The following is an 18,935-nucleotide window of genomic DNA, read 5'->3' as shown; positions in this document are numbered from 1 at the left end:
AGGCCGTGAAGCCGCCCCCGGGCACCCACGTGACGAGGGCGGACTGCGCGTCGCCGTCCCCGCTGCTGAGCGCACTGACTGCGGGACCCGACGAGGTGAAGAACCCCCGAGCGACTGCCCGACCCCAAGGACGCCGAGATCAAGGTAATCCCCGGGGGCTGGGAGGTAGCGTGGCCGTGCGGAGGCCTGGGACTCACCCCCCCTGCTCCCCGGGAGGCTGGTGGAGGACCCGGTGCGCCCCCTGTCGATCGGGAGCGGCACCGCACTCTGAGACTCTGGTTCCCCTCCGTGGGATTCTCCCCTTGCATCGGAGACCCTGATTCCCCTCCGTGGGATTGCCCCCTTGCCTTGAGACTGCCGCGTATAAGGGGACCGCTTGCTGAGGGCCTGATTATTACGAGTAGCGCTGTGTTCTCAAGTTCTGCTCTGAAGTGCTCCACGCTTGATTATTACGAGTAGCGCTGTGTTCTCAAGTTCTGCTCTGAAGTGCTCCATGCTTGATTATTGCGAGTAGCGCTGTGTTCTTAAGTTCTGCTCTGAAGTGCTTAATGCTTGATTATTATGAGTAGCACTGTGTTCTTAAGTTCTGCTCTGAAGTGCTTAATGCTGGATTATCCCGTGTAGCGCTGTGATCTCCAAGCGCCAACGGTGTCATGAGTAGCGGTAAGCCCGCAAGTTGTGCCCTGAAACGCTATTAGTTTCCCAGGTGGGGCGCTACGTTTCCCAGTCCTATGTCAAAGCGCTAATAATTACTAAATACCGCGCGAGGTGCCCACGGCGGATTGAAACGCTAGTGGTGGGAGGGGCGCAGCGCGCTGGTTAACCGCTGTGTTTACCGCTCCCCCCAGGTTCGCCAGGTATTGCCAATGGAACTATAATGAATTGCTGGTGAATCTGACGCTAATGTATTCAGGTACTGCCTATTGCATCATACTGAATTGCTGGTAAATCTGACGCTAATGTATTCAGGTACTGCCTATGGCACCATAATGAAAGGCTGGTGAATCTAACGCGAATGTATTCAAGTAATGCCCATTGCCATCTAATGAACTGCATTTGCATCTAACTGCTTAGATAAACTTGATTGATTTTCATTGAACCTACTGTGTGGTGTCCATTATTGTGTGCGTTTCCTGCTTCAGGGGATGTGTGTGTTGTATGGTCGCTTTACACTTAAGCCTTCGGGTGCCCACCCGCTCGAGTCACGTTACCCCCTTAGGGCCCGGTGACCCCAGGTCTTACACCACATCTTAGCTTTAACACTCCTTAAAATCCACTCTTTCTTTAGGAACAGGGGCTAAAGACTCCTACAGAGAAATCACTGACATCGTAATGAAAGCTTCTTTGCTCGGCTTGGGCCAGAATGCTTTTTATTTCCAGGTTGGCAGACATTACTCAGGAAGTTCTTCTCAAACGTATTAATATAATAATCGGGTTTATAAAGCGCCTGGTTACACTAGACAGTGTGTCCTCGCGCTGCGATGCACGTCACATTGAAGATCACGGAGACCTATCCAGGCGGAAACAGGTGGGTGTTCAGTTTCTTCCTAAATATGCCCTCCCAGGGTTCAAGTCGAAGGTGGCGGGCAGGAGTGTAGGGGGTAAGGAGGTTCAACAAATACACAGGAGAGGTTCCCTGGATAATGCGATGACACATACACAACATTTTAAACCATACTCGCTCTCGTATAGGCAGCCAGTGAAGAAAGGCAAGAGCCGGTTTAGAGGCGGTTCTCCTCGGGTGCATCAGGATCAAACGGGCTGCAGCGTTCTGAACGCATTGAAGTCTCTTTATACACCTGCCAGTAGCACCCAGATAAAGGACATTCCCGTAATCAAGACGAGATGTCATGAGGGCGTGAACTAGGGTCTTCCTAGCAGCAATGGGTAGTATATCCATGGTTTTACGGAGACTTTTAAGGATTCCAAAACAGGCTCCTGCGACCCTCCTGGTGTGATAATCAAAAGATAGGTGAGGGTCCATCCAGACCCCCAGGTTTTTGGCCTGGGCGCATGGGACAGGGGTTGGGCCCAAATTCTGCGGCCACCAAGCAGAGGACCATACGGATGGAGCTCTTCCCACCACCAGTACTTCTGTCTTGTCACCGTTAAGTTTCAGACAGTTTTTTTCCATCCAGGAGGCTAATTCTTGCAGGCACATCACCAGATTGGGGGCTGCCGACTGTTGTTCCAGGGTCAAAGACACCACCAACTGGGTATCGTCGGCATAAGAGACGACTTTAATCCCGAAACCATCGGCGATCTCTGCTAGGGGAGCCACATAGAGATTAAACAGAGTAGGGCTCAGAATTGAGCCCTGAGGAACCCCCTGCTGCAATCCTATGACCCTAGAGTAGAACTCGCCCTGCCTCACCTGGAAGCTACGATTAGCTAGAAATGATATAAGCCAATCTAAAGCCTTCCCAGACACGCCTCCTTTCTTTAGGCGATGGATTAGAGTGTGGTGAGCTACCGTGTCAAAGGCCGCACTAAGATCCTACAGGATCAGGGTGGCCGTTGGACCAGCATCCACATACTCCCGAATGGTCTCAGTTGCCAGAAGAAGAGCAGACTTCGTTGAGTGGTGTTCACGGAAACCCGATTGAGTGGGGTGAAGGAGGTGACATTTCCCAATATGAGCTGTAAGTTGCTCATTTACCACTTTCTCAGCAAAGTAGGGTAAAAGAGAGATAGGTCGCAGATTGTCTAAACGCTCCGGGCCCAACTGAGGTTTTTTTGGGATGGGAAGTACTACTGCCTCCTTCCAGCAACCAGGGACTGTGTTAGTCCTGAATGAGACCTCCAAGAGATGTCTGATAAAGGGCTCCAAGGTTTCTAAGCACCCCTCAAGTCTACTCGGGGAGGTCGGGTCCTTAGGGGAAACAGACTTGATGCTCAGGCAAAACATTTTTAGGATTTCAGGGGGAGGGATTACAAAACTATCTAGTCTCTCATCCTCCCCTAGAGGTCCTGACACATCCAGAAGGTCCTGGTGGACCCCGGCCGATTCAGGAAACGTGGAATAGATAGTCACCACTTTGTTAGAGAAAAAATTCGCTATGAGGTTACAGCGTTCAACTGACCCGGTGGCAGGAGCTGCCACTGTGTCCAGGGAAGAGATCTCCTTGTAAACCTTGAATAGTTCCCTAGTGGAGTTCCCTGACGAGTCGATTCTTTCTAGGTAATATTCCGCCTTAGTTTTCTTGATGAGTCCATGGTATACCTTCAGCATTGCTTTATACTATATTTAGTATAAAAGTTTTGTATAGCGCGAACAAGACCCAAGCGGGTATAGGAGCGCTTTAGATACGGGTTGCGGGAGACATAGGAAGATAGCTGTAGGCGAGAAGAAAGAAAAAACCAAATACATTAGGAACAAGAAAAGCAATATGCAACAGGAGCAAAATGACATATTGGCGGGTCACACGGGCCGTAACAGATGTCAGGTCATAGCTAAAGCAGCTAAACTGGATCAGAGGCAGGAGGGGAAAAAGTTCTAGATCAGCTCATTGCTCATTAGGAGGGCCTTAACTTCCCTTTTGAAGGCAAAAGTTGAGGGAATCAGTCTTGTTTCCACTGGTAAGGAATTGCAGATTCTCAGGGCAATGCCAGAGAATGTGCGATTGTATCTTTTCAGTTTTTTAAATTTCTTTGGCTTAAGCAGCAGTGTGCTGGAGCTCCTTGAGGGCCGGTTACAGTCAGAGAGTTCTAGCTCGTTTTTGAGGTAGAGTGGGGTATTGAAGTGTAGGGCTCTGTGAGTCATAAAAGCAATTTTTTAGGTGGATCCTTGCTTCAAAAGGAAGCCAGTTGAGCGATTTCAGGTTAGGAGAGATGTGGTTGGTTCTTTTGGAACCAGTGATGAGTCTGGTCGCCGCATTGAGTGAAGCACTGAGGGGGGCTAGGCTGAGTTTCGGCAGTCCGCATAGAGTAGCACTGCCGTATTCTAGTCTAGAGATGACTAGTGATTGCACTGCTGATTTGAAGTCATGTTGGGGAAGGTAGGGTTTGAGTTTTCTTAGTACGATCAGTTGGAAGTTCGCTCCTTTGGTAGATGCTCTGATGTGGTCTTGCATGTTAAGGTTCTTATCTAGCACCACTCCCAGTGATTTCATGGAGTCAATTATGTGTGGTGTGCGGTGAGGTTACTTAGATAATTCACAACAGTGGGGGTTTGCTTAGTGTGTGAGATGAGGAGGAATTCTGTTTTGAGGGCGTTTAATTTGAGGTGGTTGGTGGTTAGCCAGTTGAGGGTTTTGAGCAGGGTTCTGTTGATTGACTTGATGACTTCGGGGGAGGATATTTTCATGTACAGTTGTGTGTCATCCGCATACATGTGATATTGTGTGTTGGATGCTATGAGGATTACAGTTAGTGGTTCAATGAAAAGGTTAAAGAGCATGGGGGAGAGTGAGGATCCTTGGGGGACACCCAGAGTGCAGGGGCTGGATTTGGATAAAGATTGGTTGGATGTGACTCTTTGCGTTCTGTTGGTGAGAAAAGAGGAAACAATTTAAGGACCGTGCCTGAGAGCCCCATCCTGCATTCCAGGAGGTTGAGTAGATTGTCATGTTTGACAGTGTCAAAAGCAGAAGAGAGATCAAGTAGTCTTAGTAGGAATGTTTCATTCTGGTCAAGCTGAGTTAGAGCATCATCCACAATGTGGGAGATGGCTGTGTCAGTGCTGTGGCCCTGTGGAAGCCTGATTGGAATTGGTCGAGGAGTTGGAATTGCTCAATGTGTTTGCGCAGTTGTTCATGTACATATTTCTCCAGGAGTTTTGCAAGGGTAGGGATGTTTGTGATTGGTCGGGTCGGAAGTTATTAAGATCTTCAGGGTCCACTGTGGGTTTTTTGAGAATAGGGAGCACCAGGCCAGCCTTCAGGCAGTCGGGGATTTCTCCTTGAAGAAGAGAGGCATTGATGATCGTGGACCATAGCGCGACAAGTGATCCTAACATTTCTTTGAAGAAGTTATAGGGAAGAGGGTCATTGAAGTGATTAGAGGGTTTCAGGGTCGAGAGTATGTTGAGGATGGCTGTGTTATTGAGGGGTGTGAATTGATTCCAGGAGGCATTGTTTTTGGGGGAGAGACATGGCGGTGTGGTCGGGGGCGTGGGTAAAGAGGGGTCAGGGGAGGGTGTGAGTTCAAGTAGAGCAGACTTAAGATCTGATTTGAACTTGCTCGCTTTACTGAGGAAGAAGTCAGCAACCGCATCACAGTTTGGTTGAGGACAGGAGACGTGCAGAGATTGGATAGAGGTGTTATTGGATTGCGTCTTAAATCAGCTCAAAAAGCCATTTCAGGCGATTTTTGGTTTTGTACAGTTGGGCTGTGAAGAAGGTTTCTTTTGCCGTTCTGATGAGTTAGTTGTATCTGCTTCTTTTTAGTCTTAGTGATTTTAGACGAGCCATGGATGGTGAGGATCTCCAGGCGCGTTCTGCTAATCTCAGGGAGCGTCTGTCAGCATTTAGGCTGTCATTGAACCATGCTTTGGAGACTTTGATGGGTATTCTTTTTAGTTGGAGGGGGGCAGCTGCATTTAGGGCAGACATCGTGGCGTTTTTATAGTGTTCAGTGAGGTCGTGAATGTCGGTCATGTTATTAGGCGGCAGAAGGGAGATATTACAGCGTGATATGAGCTCATTCACGTTTGTATTATGGAGTGACCTTTTCCACTGTTTTTGTTTTATTGGTTGTGATCTTTTGGGATTCCAGCTTTCAAGGATACGGAAGTTGATATAGTGATGGTCCGACTTGGATCCCTGAGTGCCCAGAAAATTTCACCTAATGTTTGTAACTTTTCACCAGATGGTCCTTTCTGGTTTGTCCTGTATGAAAGCCTTCAGACAGCCGTCACAGCCTTCTTCTTGAAAGGGTGACCCTTCATGTTAGCAAGGTACTTATGCACAGTTGGTGGACAGGCATCCAACAGCTACTCAATCAGTAACAAATTAAACAGTTCCTCAAAAGTGTTAAACTTCTTTCCATTCGCCCATCTTTTTAAGATTTTAGTCACACCAGACATCCAAAACTTCCATACCTAATGGGGCTTCTTCTTAGTCCTTGAACTTCAATTAGTGTAGCCTGGGGTATGGCCAAACTTTGTAACAACACTTGATGATCACATCTTTGTCTTTTAGTAGATGGCTTAATATTTACTTCCTGTTGTCTTTTTCCATGTATCTCAGCATCTGTAGCCATGTGGATAAGAAGTCATCTTTGTCTTTTAGTAGGTGACTCAGTATTCTTTGCATGGCCATGGTGGCCCATATTTTCCCCTTTCACATTGGTAGGAAGGGAGCTGTTTTCTGTTTCCAGTATGTCGCTAGTTTCATCTTTGCTGTTCTTAAAAGTTGAAAAGTTAGTTTCCATTCCTTACCTTATACCATCCATCTGGCCGTTACCACTTTTTTTTGGGTTCTGTTGCATCGGTAGCATGGTATTTCTTCTACACCTGCAAGAGCGTCTTTACAGTACACCAATATTACTCGGCAAGACCAGTGTCCCATGAGAGTGATAAAATTGACAGTGTCCGCTGTACAATGACAAACTTTTTACAGGCTAATTGGCCAACCATGTTTTCTAACTAATTAAAATGTTACATATATTGATAATGAGCTTCATTTTGATTAACTTCAGATCACTAATTAAATAATAATTTTTCAAGCATTTTCAGCTCAAGCAAAATAATAAAAAAAGAAAACGCAGACAGAAATTTGAGAGATTTATTGTGACATGAACATGTGAACACCCACAGTCTCCAAGGCAAGGGAATGATGTAGTACAAATATGTCTATGTTTTTCTTCTGTTAGAGTAAACCCAGAGAGCGTGCACTAGACGAAAAACCTTCCAAACCAGCAGGGAAGGGAGCAGAGGGAAGGAGAAAGTCTGTTAATTTAGGAGAAAAGCATGGCGAATCACGAAGAAAGTCTAGTGCTCAACCACATTACATTCCTAGTGAGTATCAAGACATACATCAATAGCAGTATTTTATTAATGTATTGGGCTGTGTTTTTTTTATATAGGGTAAATTCCTATGTGAGTGTCATGGATGATAATGCTTAGCATATCCAAGTGAAAAGATGATTTTGTCAATATCCTTAGTATTTAGCCAGTGACCTAGATAACAATTCGCCACTCCCTTAAGTTTACGAATTGCCTGTGTCAGTAATTACACAATGTATTGCAATCTGGTGCAGTGACCTATTTGTTGACCCAGGATATCTGCTCCAGTTGTGTGTAAGTAGGGATTCAGATCTAAATTTCAACATTTGTGACCACAATTAACACACCAGATGCCAGAATTGTTGAACAAGCATAGAAATAGAAGCGAGCAGTTCCGCTGAGAGACATCGTTGAAGCCAGTCCCTGCAAACAAAGGCCATAGCATATTGATGTGAATGTAAATTGTAAGAGTACAATTCTTAAATGTTTTTGTGCACGAAAGTTCAACTTATAGGCACAAAACATGGTTCATTAATCATAGACATTTTCTCTAGCAAATGGGATTTGGCATATGAAATTGATGTCAAGATTAAAGCATTTTCACTTATATGAATTCAGGGTTGGCGGGGGGGGGGTGTAGGCATTCCTGGATGGATCCATTGGTAGAAATTGAGACCACTCTCACACTTGCAACTCTGTGGATATTTACCTAACAATATGCAGGATGTTTCCTGACGTAGAAGTGTCCTCAAATCTACTGCTTTCACAGTGAGGACTGAGTGTTCCCTCCGGGGCGGCCCTCTGAAGGACACACTCTATATCTGAATAAAGGAGCAATGGCAGGGCTTTCAACACAGGCATGGTAAAATTGTGCACATCATTATAATTACACAGGTGTAATAACTTTTTCATTAGAGTACTCATGAAAAACTATACAGTAGGTACCGCAACCGCAGAAAAAAGAGGACTTTGGTGAATATTTAGCAAATATATTGAAAGCAGTGGGGCTGCAATGCCTAAATGGTCGGCTCACTCAAAAGAGATATACGGGCTGTCTTCACCCATATCTCCCCTTTTAGATTAGCAGTGTTAGACTATATATGGGTTTCCATAGAATACTTTCACCGTACCGATGACTTCCTTATAACTCTCTAGTGACCATGCGGCTTTATCATGCAAGATTAGCACCACTCTACAGCAATGGCAAAAAGAAAGTGGCACGGAGCCCCTTAACAATATCCCTTAGAAGTGGGAGGAGTCCCCCAGAAGCAAAAAGAAAAGAACAAGTAATATAAAGAAGCTGGGTCAGGATTTTAAGAGAAACAGCAACCTAGTTGAGGGCTGGCTCAACTTAATAAGTACCTTACAACATACTACGGAGCGTGGGGAAAAAAAGAAATGGAGAGAGCTCACGAAGCAGAAACCCAACCTTTTTGGCGTGAGGCTGTCCAGAAAACCAGGAAAGAACTAAATAGAGCCTTATGAAGTTATAGTGATAAAAACATCCAAAAGGCTGAAAGATGAAATCAAAGTTTTGAGTCGCGCGCATAGAAATCAAGTATGAGCCACCAAGAGAACGAAGGATGATCTAAAGTCCTCAAATTTAAAGATTTAAGCGATTTGTGAGTCCTCGTAAATAAACTTGACCAAAGTGAAAAAAAAACCATCAACTATTAACATCAGTATTACTTCCAACAGCAGTGCCTTTATTGGGAAAAATTGAGAGTGCAAAAATAGTGACAGATGTCTTGTGTGTGTCTGGGGAGCTTACAGACATCAACAGCATCTACCCTAGAAAAAGAGCAAGGTTACAGCGATTGGAGTTCTGGTACCTGAGGATGTTATAACCACTTCTCAGAAGGCGAGGGGATACTCACAGCTAGCTGGACGACGGCAAGTCGATATTCCAATAAGTCACCAGCCTCAGTATGAGCATGTCGAAGCTTTGACTTAGCTAAAGAGTGGCCAAGACTTTAAGTAAGTTAAGAGCAGTTGGCGTTCTTGGCCTTAACAGCCTACCAGCAGCACTCCTTAAATCTGACTCCACACAATGGACACACATTTTAAAAAGAGCCTTTCTGGGGCTGTATCACAGATACAGCGCATTTTCCTTGTTTGCGCTGGGCGCTCCTTTTAAAAGAAAAATGCACTGTATTGGATGAATGCGCTATACTTGGGACAACACATTCATGTGAAAAACAGAGCAGCTGCTTTGACGCTGCTCCATGTATCACAGTACAGGCAGTAACCTGCCTACACTTTGAGGGGGGATTAGAGACCCCTTTGCAGGTGGGTGCAGTGAGTGACTGCACCCTCATCTAATGGGATATCTGGGGGGTCCATGGGACCCCCTTTCCCCAGAGAGGGATGCCATCAAGAAGTGCACTGTCAGTGCTCCACCTTCTAGGTGGCGCACTGTCAGTGCTCCACCTTCTAGGTGGCACACTGTCAGTGCGCCTCCTGACAGCTTCTTTGCCTCCGCGCCCCCGTCTTTAATACGGCGTGGGTGCAGAGGCAAAGGGATTACCTCATTTGAATGGGGCCACGCCCTCTGACAAATGAGGGAACGCCCTCTGATGATAGCGCTGGCGCTTTATGTGCACCAGTGCTATCGGTATTACAGGAGGGGACCCACAAGCGTCTGCGGCCCCTTCTGTATTTCCAAAGGCCCTTGGTGTAAATGGCCATTTGTGTTCCCGGGGACAATCCCATAATACGGCCCCTGGTCTGCTTCTGCGCTAGTATGGTCCCATTTTGTTGGTGAGGGTCTATTCTAGTTCCAATACATAAGAAAGGAAGCAGGCATTTGCTGAGGAATTATAGAATGATAGCGCTAATACAGGTTCAAGGAAAGTGCTATGCCAGACTTTTAAATTAGGAGCTGGAAGCTAGGCTACAGAGAAACAGCTGATCCCAAGGTTTGGTATGGTATGGTATGGTATGGTATGGATTTCTTATAGAGCGCACAACTCACCCTGGGGCATCTAGGCGCTAAACTGGGAGATAAAGGAGAAGAAAATACCAGCATCGCATAGACATTTAAAATAGGAACGTTTTTAGTTGTTTCCTGAAGATAGTCAGTGACTGAATTTTACGAACCGCTATCGGAAGCTTGTTCCAATAGCTCGGGGCTAGGTATGAGAAAGCTCTACCTCCCGTGCGTGTGAGACGAATTCTGGGAACTTGAAGGAGGTCTAACGTGTTGGATCTAAGATTCCTGTGAGGAGAGTATTTGACTAGTTTCTTTCGAAGGTAGAGGGGACCTCTACCCCTTAGGGCATTATAGGTCAGACAGCACATCTTAAAAATTGATCTGTTTCTGATATTTAGCCAGTGCAGTTCCCTCAACAGAGGAGTTGAAGCAGAGCCTGGAGGGCGATTCAGAACAAGCCGTGCTGCCATGTTCTGAATAACCTGGAGTTTAGCCAGATGGATTTGACTCACTTCAGCCAGCAACGCATTCCCATAGTCTAAGCGGCTAACAACCATCGCCTGGACTAAGGTTCTGCGCTGAGATATGGGGAGGTAAGGAAAAATTTTCCTAAGCAATCTTAGTCCATAATAGCAAGAGCTGGTTGTTGCTGCTACCTGATCTTTCATGGAATGAGCCTAATTGAACCCCAAGATTCTTTACAGACTGTTTGGGAATGGGGGGGTGACCAAGTTGACTAGGCCACCAATCGTCCGACCAGCTGTTTTTGGCTTTACCTAAAAGCATAACCTCCGTTTTTCCTGGATTGAGCTGGAGGCAATTTCTTGACATCCAGTCAAAGATGGCAAGCATTCCAGAGGCAAAACGGAGTTTGTCGAGTTCTGGGTTAGGTCCGATGGTAAACATAAGCTGGGTGTCATCCGCATATGATATAATTTCAAAACCCAGATACTCGATTATTTTTGCCAAAGGAGCCATATAAAGGTTGAAAAGAGTGGGGCTCAGACAAGAACCTTGCGGGACTCCCCTGTCTAGCAACATTTTTTGAGAGACATATGGTCCCAACATAACAGTTTGAGTTCGTCCCAGTAAATACTGTTCTAGCCATTTCAAGGCTAACCCTTTTATGCCACAGTCCTGGAGTCTCTCCAACAGCTTCGAGTGGGAGATAGTATCGAAAGCTGTGGAGAGATCAAGGAGGATCAGAATTACTGAACCTCCTTTATCGACAGTTAGTCTGAGGGAGTCAGTTACGGCCAACACAGCAGTCTCCGTGCTGAAACCAGGACGGAAACCAGACTGTGAAGGATCTAAAAGATGGTTTTCCTCCAGGTACAGGCTTAACTGGCTATTAATGCAGCTTTCCAGGATTTTACCTAGGAGAGGTAGCAGGGAGATGGGCCGGTAGTTTGCCAGGATCAGGGGGTCTGCCGATACTTTTTTCAATATGGGACGCACAACCGCCTCTTTCCAGGCGGTCGGGATAGTGCCCGAGGTAATGGAGTTATTAAATATGTCTCGGACTACCGGGGCACAGCTCAGGGCCAAAACTGCCATAGTTTTGGGAGGACACGCATCCCATGGCGATCCCGATTTAGCCCCCGAAAGAGCTTTAATAACCTCCTCGACTGTAACTAAGGAAAAGCAATTTAGGGAACATATTTCTATTTTATTTTGATTCCAGGGTGATTGAGAAAAAGCCATCGGGGAATTGATAGCGGTGGGAAAATTGGCATAAATATTCAATATTTTTTCCCGAAAATAGGAGGCCAGAGAATCGCATAGCTCCTGGGATTCTTGGGGCAATTGTCTACAGGCTTTTGGCGAGACAAAATCCCGGACAACATTAACTAGTGTTTTCTGGGAGTTGCTCGCATTGTCAATTTGACTGATAATGTATTGCTGTCTAGCTGCTTTTAAGTTCAGGTGGTATTTAGACAATGTCCTCTTATACATTGTTCTATTTTCCTCTGACTTGTCAGTGCGCCATCTTCTTTCCAAACGCCGACAGGTAGCCCTTTCTAGCTTCAATTCACCTGAGAACTTGGGGGTGGAAACTCTCTGGGTCGTCAATTTCATTAATTTTTTAGGAATAATTACGTCGAAAGCTCCTTCCAACGCAATATTAAAAGTCTCCAATTGTTCGTAGATATCTTTAGTATGGTCTGATTGATACAAAGAAAAAATCTCATTAAATGCCACAGGAGAGAGATTGTCCCACCTTCTACGTAAGCTATGGGATTGTTTGATGGGCCGTGTCACACTTAAGTCGGCCAGGCGGGTTATGTGGATCATAATCATATAATGATCAGTCCATGGGAGGGGGTCCGGAAGTTCGCACTGAATCCGGTCCGAGTTGGAGAAAACTAGGTCCAATAAATGTACTGCATTGTGGGTGGGACCTATTATTCGTTGAGTGAGGCCTAAAAGTTTGAGGGAAGCCAGTAATTTGATTACTTCAGGGTCCTCTACTTTTTCCCCGTGAAAGTTGAAATCTCCCAGCAAAAGGAAGGTTTTTGCTGATAGTACATGAAGTGCCAGATATTCTACTAGTACGTCTACAAAAATTCCTTTTGCACCCGGTGGGCGATATACTATTGCTCCATACCAGGTGTCAGACGGGGAAGCCGCGATTTTAAAAACACCTAGCTCTAGTTGATCGTTGCATACTGAGGAAACCCATTTTACCTCCAGGTCTTTTTTTAATGCAATGGCAATGCCTCCTCCTTTTTTATTTCCCCGATCCTGATGAATACATTTATAGTTCTCTGGAATCGCCAGCGTAATCATCGCCTGGTTAGAGGGGCTTAGCCAGGTTTCAGTAAAGACACACAAGGTGGGATCCTGGGATGTCATCATGTCCCATATTTTAAAGGGGTGTTTTGCTAAAGATCTAACATTACATAAAATATTTCTATGGGACGTGGTTCCTAGAATTCCTGAATCCTGCGAGAGGACGGTAGGTTCCTCAGCTATGCTCATTTGATATTTGCATTTATGGCAAGATACTGGGCCCTCCAGCATGAAGAGATTGGACTGAAAACAGTTATTAAAAGAACATTTATGAGCTTGGGCACGCTTGTTTATTTGGTTGAGTACCTCCGCCGAGTAGCTAACAACGGGGGCATGGGTCCTGGGAGAGGCAGCACTGTTGGCCCCTGGTCGCGTAAGGGCGCGGACGGGCTTGCCTTTGGCGCGCCTACGGCTTGCCTTTGGTGTGCCCGCTGCGCCCGTCCGCTGCGCGGCCGCGTCAGCATCTTCTGTTATAGAGAGAGGGAAACAGGGACTAGTGCGCCACCCCACAATCCCTCCAAGATGTCCGCCCGCTGCCGGAACACCACACAAACAAGAACGAGCCCTGACGAGTATCACTTTGCCCCCAAATGTAACAGCCTGAGCGGCGAAAAATAGGTAGGTGACACTTTCCAAATAAGATTTATTTTTAAAATAGAACGAGAAAGAACACACATTATTAAAAGCATAAAAAGCAAATTACTTTTCTATGCGCGCAGGTAGCTAATCTCCCGGCTTCCGCCTCAGGAGTGCATACACCCAGTGTGGCGCGGCTGCGTCAGCATCCTCTGTTATAGAGAGAGGGAAACAGGGACTAGTGCGCCATCCCACAATCCATCCAAGATGTCCGCCCGCTGCCGGAACACCACACAAACAAGAACGAGCCCTGACGAGTATCACTTTGCCCCCAAATGTAACAGCCTGAGCGGCGACAAATAGGTAGGTGACACTTTCCAAATAAGATTTATTTTTAAAATAGAACGAGAAAGAACACACAATTTTAAAGCGTAAAAAGAAAATTACTTTTCTATGCGCGCAGGTAGCTAATCTCCCGGCTTCCGCCTCAGGAGTGCACACACCCAGTGTGGCGCGGCCGCGTCAGCATCCTCTGTTATGGAGAGAGGGAAACAGGGACTAGTGCGCCACCCCACAATCCCTCCAAGATGTCCGCCCGCTGCCGGAACACCACACAAACAAGAACGAGCCCTGACGAGTATCACTTTGCCCCCAAATGTAACAGCCTGAGCGCCGACAAATAGGTAGGTGACACTTTCCAAATAAGATTTATTTTTAAAATAGAACGAGAAAGAACACACAATTTTAAAAGCGTAAAAAGCTAATTACTTTTCTATGCGCGCAGGTAGCTAATCTCCTGGCTTCCGCCTCAGGAGTGCATACACCCAGTTTCAATCCGGCTTCCAAAGAAATAGCAACATCGAGGACAATCTACTTACCACGTCTTGCCTTATTGATGAAGCTGCACACTCTAAGTCATTGTAGCTTTACGCAGCTTTTACAAATGTTTTTGCTAATGTCCCAGGAGGCAAAGTTAAGTGCATGGGGAATCGCATAATTTTTCCCTTTCTTGCTGCATAATTTAGTCAACCCTGCAACAGAACTTGGTCCTCCCCTGCACATAATTTCAGTGGCCCGGTTAATATTGTACCTAGTGAAAGGCATTAAACTTTATCTAAGTATCACCTGGATTGTAGGTAAGGAAAACAAGATACATCGAAATAAAGTGCTTTGTCCAGGATCACACAATTTGTTCGAATAAATGCCGGCACTAGAGTTTAGATTTTGTTGGATGGTACCCACTAATGAAGTAATAACACTGAATAGTTTTCATACAATAGATTGATTGTGTGGAATATTGCATATGAGGAGATGGTTTTGGCCAACAATGGGATCTACTCTGCTAGCATCATGTTAGTACAAGTAATCTGTTAAGAAGGGGACACTATGCTGCAGAAAGGAAAACATATAAAAATATAAATAATGTGGTAATGAGGTTATATGATAAGAAAAACAGAAATGCTGGAGATTGCAATGAATTTAATCTCTGATGATATAAAGATCGGAGCAGAATGCTTTAGCCAGATCAGGACCAGTGTGCATTAATCCAACCAAAACCCTAGGGGAGCAGTGTGTTGCACATTGACAGATGGGGAGATCTCCTACCTGCCTGGTATTGGGGATCATGACATATTAAAATAATGACCATACACAAAGAGACTTGTGCAATGACATAATGGAGATCAATATGCAGCTGACTAGCAGGAAATATCCCTGACCATCATTGGCAACAGTGGTGAAGGAGCAAATAGCATTAAAAACAGATGTCCTGACATTGATTAGTGAGTTGATGGAGTTCTCAGAAAACAATAATTAAAACAGAATTGAAGACAGATAGACACTGAAGTTGTACAGCTACTAAACTTTTGAATGTAACGGAGAACTGCAATAGGAGATCTAGATAATCTAATGGCAAAAGTCTGGAAAAATTAGTGGGTCTAAAGGCGAATCTACTCCTTGTGAAGTGGATTTCCACTGTCAAAATTCTCCAGGGTCGGAAGAGCTTAGAGAGTTTAAGCAAATAACCATCTGCCCTGGGTCTGTTTCCTGCTCTCTATGAGACTGGCTAAAGTCTTATACTGTAGCTAAAACGCTACTTTACGTTCGGATGTCACAGTAGTAAGAAGCTGTCATGAAAACCTGTTTCTGTGATAATATTTCCATATTGCACTCAAATCTTCAGATGGTAATTTTATTCTGCCAAAAACAACAGAAGAGTCAGAGAGAAAGGGGATCTCATTGAAATTAATGTTTGAGGGGCCGCATTGCTTCACCTTGTGCCACTAACCTGAGGGTGCTCGATACCTGTCCAGCCGTGAGGGGAACGGCGCTTCACTGCAGATCCTTGGCGTTGGTGTTGGCGCTCCGACACGCTTCGTGTTGCCGTGAGGGGAACGGCAGATAGAGCGGGACTACATTTCCCATCACTCCCTCACCCGGGCGCCTGCCAATTCCATCATCAGGCAGCGCCGGGGAGGGTTAAAGGTCAGAGAGGAGACCCGCAGCGCGGGACGCGCGCGGGCCACGCCTGGCTGACCGACCCTGACTGGACTGGGCCATCCCTCTAACGTCGCTACGGAGCCTTTCTGCTCAAGGACTAAGTGCACTTCCAGGTTGGTCGGACAGTAGCTAAGTGTTTGTTCGTCCTTGTCATTGAACCCTCTGGGCTACTACCCTGTAAAAATATAGACGTTGAATACATTGTACATTGGAAAACGCGCTATTGTTCTTTCCCCATACTATTGGTATTGTCCCGAGTTACATTCCCACCTGTGCATTCTAGTGTATGATGGCGGGCAAAGGGAAACGTACTGGTGGGGGTGGATCTGTGTCTGGTACTCTTGACCACTTTATTACCAGAGCGGTTTCAGTTCTAAAACACGAACTAGCCATTACTGAGCGTCGTTTATCTTCAGAGCTAATTCAAGCCAGACGTTCATCTCTGGGAACCTTAGCACAAGCAAAATCCCCAATGAATTCAGCAAGGCAGGACTTATGTGATCCAGCGCAGCGGGAGACTCCTGGGGTTAGCACCAATACATTATTGGCCGCTGGTAATGTGACTGATGCAATTGGAGAATCTGCCCCTATAATAGGTAGTTCTTCTGATATCCCAAAACTTGTCTCCACCTACCCCCAGACAAGGGCTAGCAGAAGACCTCTAAAACCTCCGAATCTCAAGAGGAAAAGAGATGGGATCACCCAGGGAGGGAGACAGGCGAAACATCCTAACGTCCCAATAATCCCTCCTTCCGCGACGGGGGGGGGGCCAGGCTGACGATCATCTATCTCTGGGTGAGATTTCTACCAGGTCGCCTGACCTGCCCCAAAATAGTGATTTGATCTCTCAGATTGAGAAAATGGTGCGCTCCCTATTATTGCCATTACTAGAGAGGGTAAAAACTGTTAGCGAAAAGGTAGAACGACTTGAACAAACAGTTTTAGATAACTTTTGCTCTCTGAAAAATGTCATCAAATTAACTACCAAGGACAGAGAAAACTCCCCCAGGGCAAATCCTTTTCCTCCTGTCCCGTCATCTTTGTCCCTTGACCCTGACGCTTTGCCTAAGGTCATCTCTGAGGCTGCTCCCCCTAAGGCCCTGGCCATGGATAATCCCATTGATCAAGGCGATGGCCACAAAAGGGTCAACCTCACGAGTATTTCCAGCATTGATACTGTAAAAAAGAGTGTGAGTAAAGGAGTTAATATGGAGTCTAGGGATAAAACTTGTATATTCCCTAGGGCTCATATTCATCTTCCTCCAGAATCCACTCCTTACGTAGCTGTACTGACTGGTGTCCCCGAATTAAAAGAAGGTACATTGGAATCCTACCAACAGCTTAAAAACAAAGTCACATTCTGGCTAAATAGGAATAGACCTATCCCGAACTATCTGGACGGGAAGATCCTTTTAGCTAGAAGGGTTAGTTGGATAGGTTCTAGACCTAAAGACGTCCCCGGGGACTCCATCATTATTAACTTCGAAGACAGACGCGTAGTGCGTTTTATATGTGATCATCCATCGGCCTATGCTCAGTCTAAAATCGGGGTGCAAGACCTAAGGTACTTTTATAATTTTAATGCCAACATACCCGTGAGATCTAGTCCAGAACAGACAAATTGGGGAACCAATGAATTACGCTACCCTGTAGCCTCGGACTGACCGGTGCCTGGGACGCCGCTCCCTATTATCTTTTCAAACTTAAGCAACCCCATAGGCGAGGCAAAGGGGGGAGGTAAGGCAGCCCATCTTCTAGCTAATGGGGCGTCTCAAGTAACAGATATATTTTCCCCCAAACTGGTTGGTGAAATCCAAAGGGATCCTGAACAGACCTATGGTTGTCCACTTTATGCACCTGGCTATGGAGCGGCGAGGGGATCAATGGTCTTCTGGAATGTTGCTGGTCTGAAGTCAAAAATGGAATCTCCAGAATGGTTAGCTTTTATAGGGGGCTTTGACGTTTGCATCTTTCAGGAGACCTGGTCTTGTGAACCCCAGTTCATGCAGGGCTTCTTGAACTTCTGTGTCCCTGCAGTACGGGGACTCAAGGGACGCCCGAAGGGAGGTCTGTCAATCTGGGTTCGCCAGGATGTATTTCCAGGAGCTAACGCAGTCTCAACTACCTCTGACGATATCCAACTAGTCAAACTATCACTGGGCCCCCTCGGCGATCTGGATATCTTCAATCTGTATATGAGAGGCCCTAATAGGTCGGGCTCACGGGTCTTGGCACACTTGGCTTCCCTCATAGATCAGCACTCAGGTGGGAGGGGAGTGCTTGTCGCTGGTGATTTGAACGTCACCTTCGAACCACTCTTGGATCCCGATCTTGGGTGGGGCGTCGATCCTGTGGAAGACCAACTTTGGGGAGTACCCGAGCTTGATCTTAACTCCATAAAAAGGTGGTCTGAGACAATCTTACAGGTCAATGCTCTTTGCTACGAGTATGGCTTGAGGGCTCTGAATGGTAGGACGTTAGGTGACAAATTAGGGGCCAACACATTTGATAATGGACGCCACTCTAGCAGGATTGACTACGTTCTATGTAGTCTGAAATTGTGGCGTTTTGTATTAGATATGGTGGTTGAGGTTAGAGTTGAGAGCGACCACAACCCTATTTGCGTTACCCACCAATGGTGGACAAGCAATCGCCCAGTAGCCGAGGCCATGGATCCAAGGCCGCCTGAAGTTGTCCCTACAAACGACATGCGCAGGCTCAAGTGGCGCGAACTCAAGCTAAATCACTTGGTCACTGCTGACATAGACAACAAATTAGCTGATGCTATATTGGAGCTCGAGAGTATGCCGATCTCAGAGTTATGCTGCATAGCAATCACTGAACTTCACGATAAGTTGTTTGATGACATAGGCTCGCATTTTATGAAGCCCAGGAGGAAACCTTACAAGATCTCACCCAAGAGCATTAGATGGTACGATGATGCCTGTAGGCAATCTAGGGCTAACTTGGCCACTGCCCTCTCTAGTGGACTCAATGACTCTGTTCGCCTAGCTAGATCGCTGTATAAAAAAGCTGTAAGAACGGCCAAAAGGAACTGGGATGAACAACATTGGCTTGATTTAAAAGGGGCATGCTGCACCAAAGACTCCCGGTTATTTTGGAATATCATTAAGTGGGGCAGGGGTGGGCGACCTGATAGCCCTTCCAATCACGTTTCTCAGGCGGAGT

The 18,935-nt window shown here is 46.1% G+C and overlaps 1 protein-coding gene across 1 annotated transcript in view; it reads left to right on the top strand.

The window, feature by feature from the left end:
- The window catches only part of LOC146796441 (radial spoke head 10 homolog B-like), a 272,974-nt gene that overhangs the window by 204,248 nt on the left and 49,791 nt on the right, over window positions 1-18,935 (top strand). Inside the window, exon 17 of the mRNA XM_085629016.1 lies at window positions 6,814-6,958. Within this exon, the coding sequence (XP_085485142.1) occupies window positions 6,814-6,958 (145 nt within the window). The remainder of the gene's footprint in view (window positions 1-6,813; window positions 6,959-18,935) is intronic.

The sequence above is a fragment of the Triturus cristatus genome, chromosome 10 (genome assembly GCF_964204655.1).
Source record: "Triturus cristatus chromosome 10, aTriCri1.1, whole genome shotgun sequence".
Lineage (NCBI taxonomy): Eukaryota > Metazoa > Chordata > Amphibia > Caudata > Salamandridae > Triturus > Triturus cristatus.
This window is presented reverse-complemented; position numbering and strand designations above follow the sequence as displayed.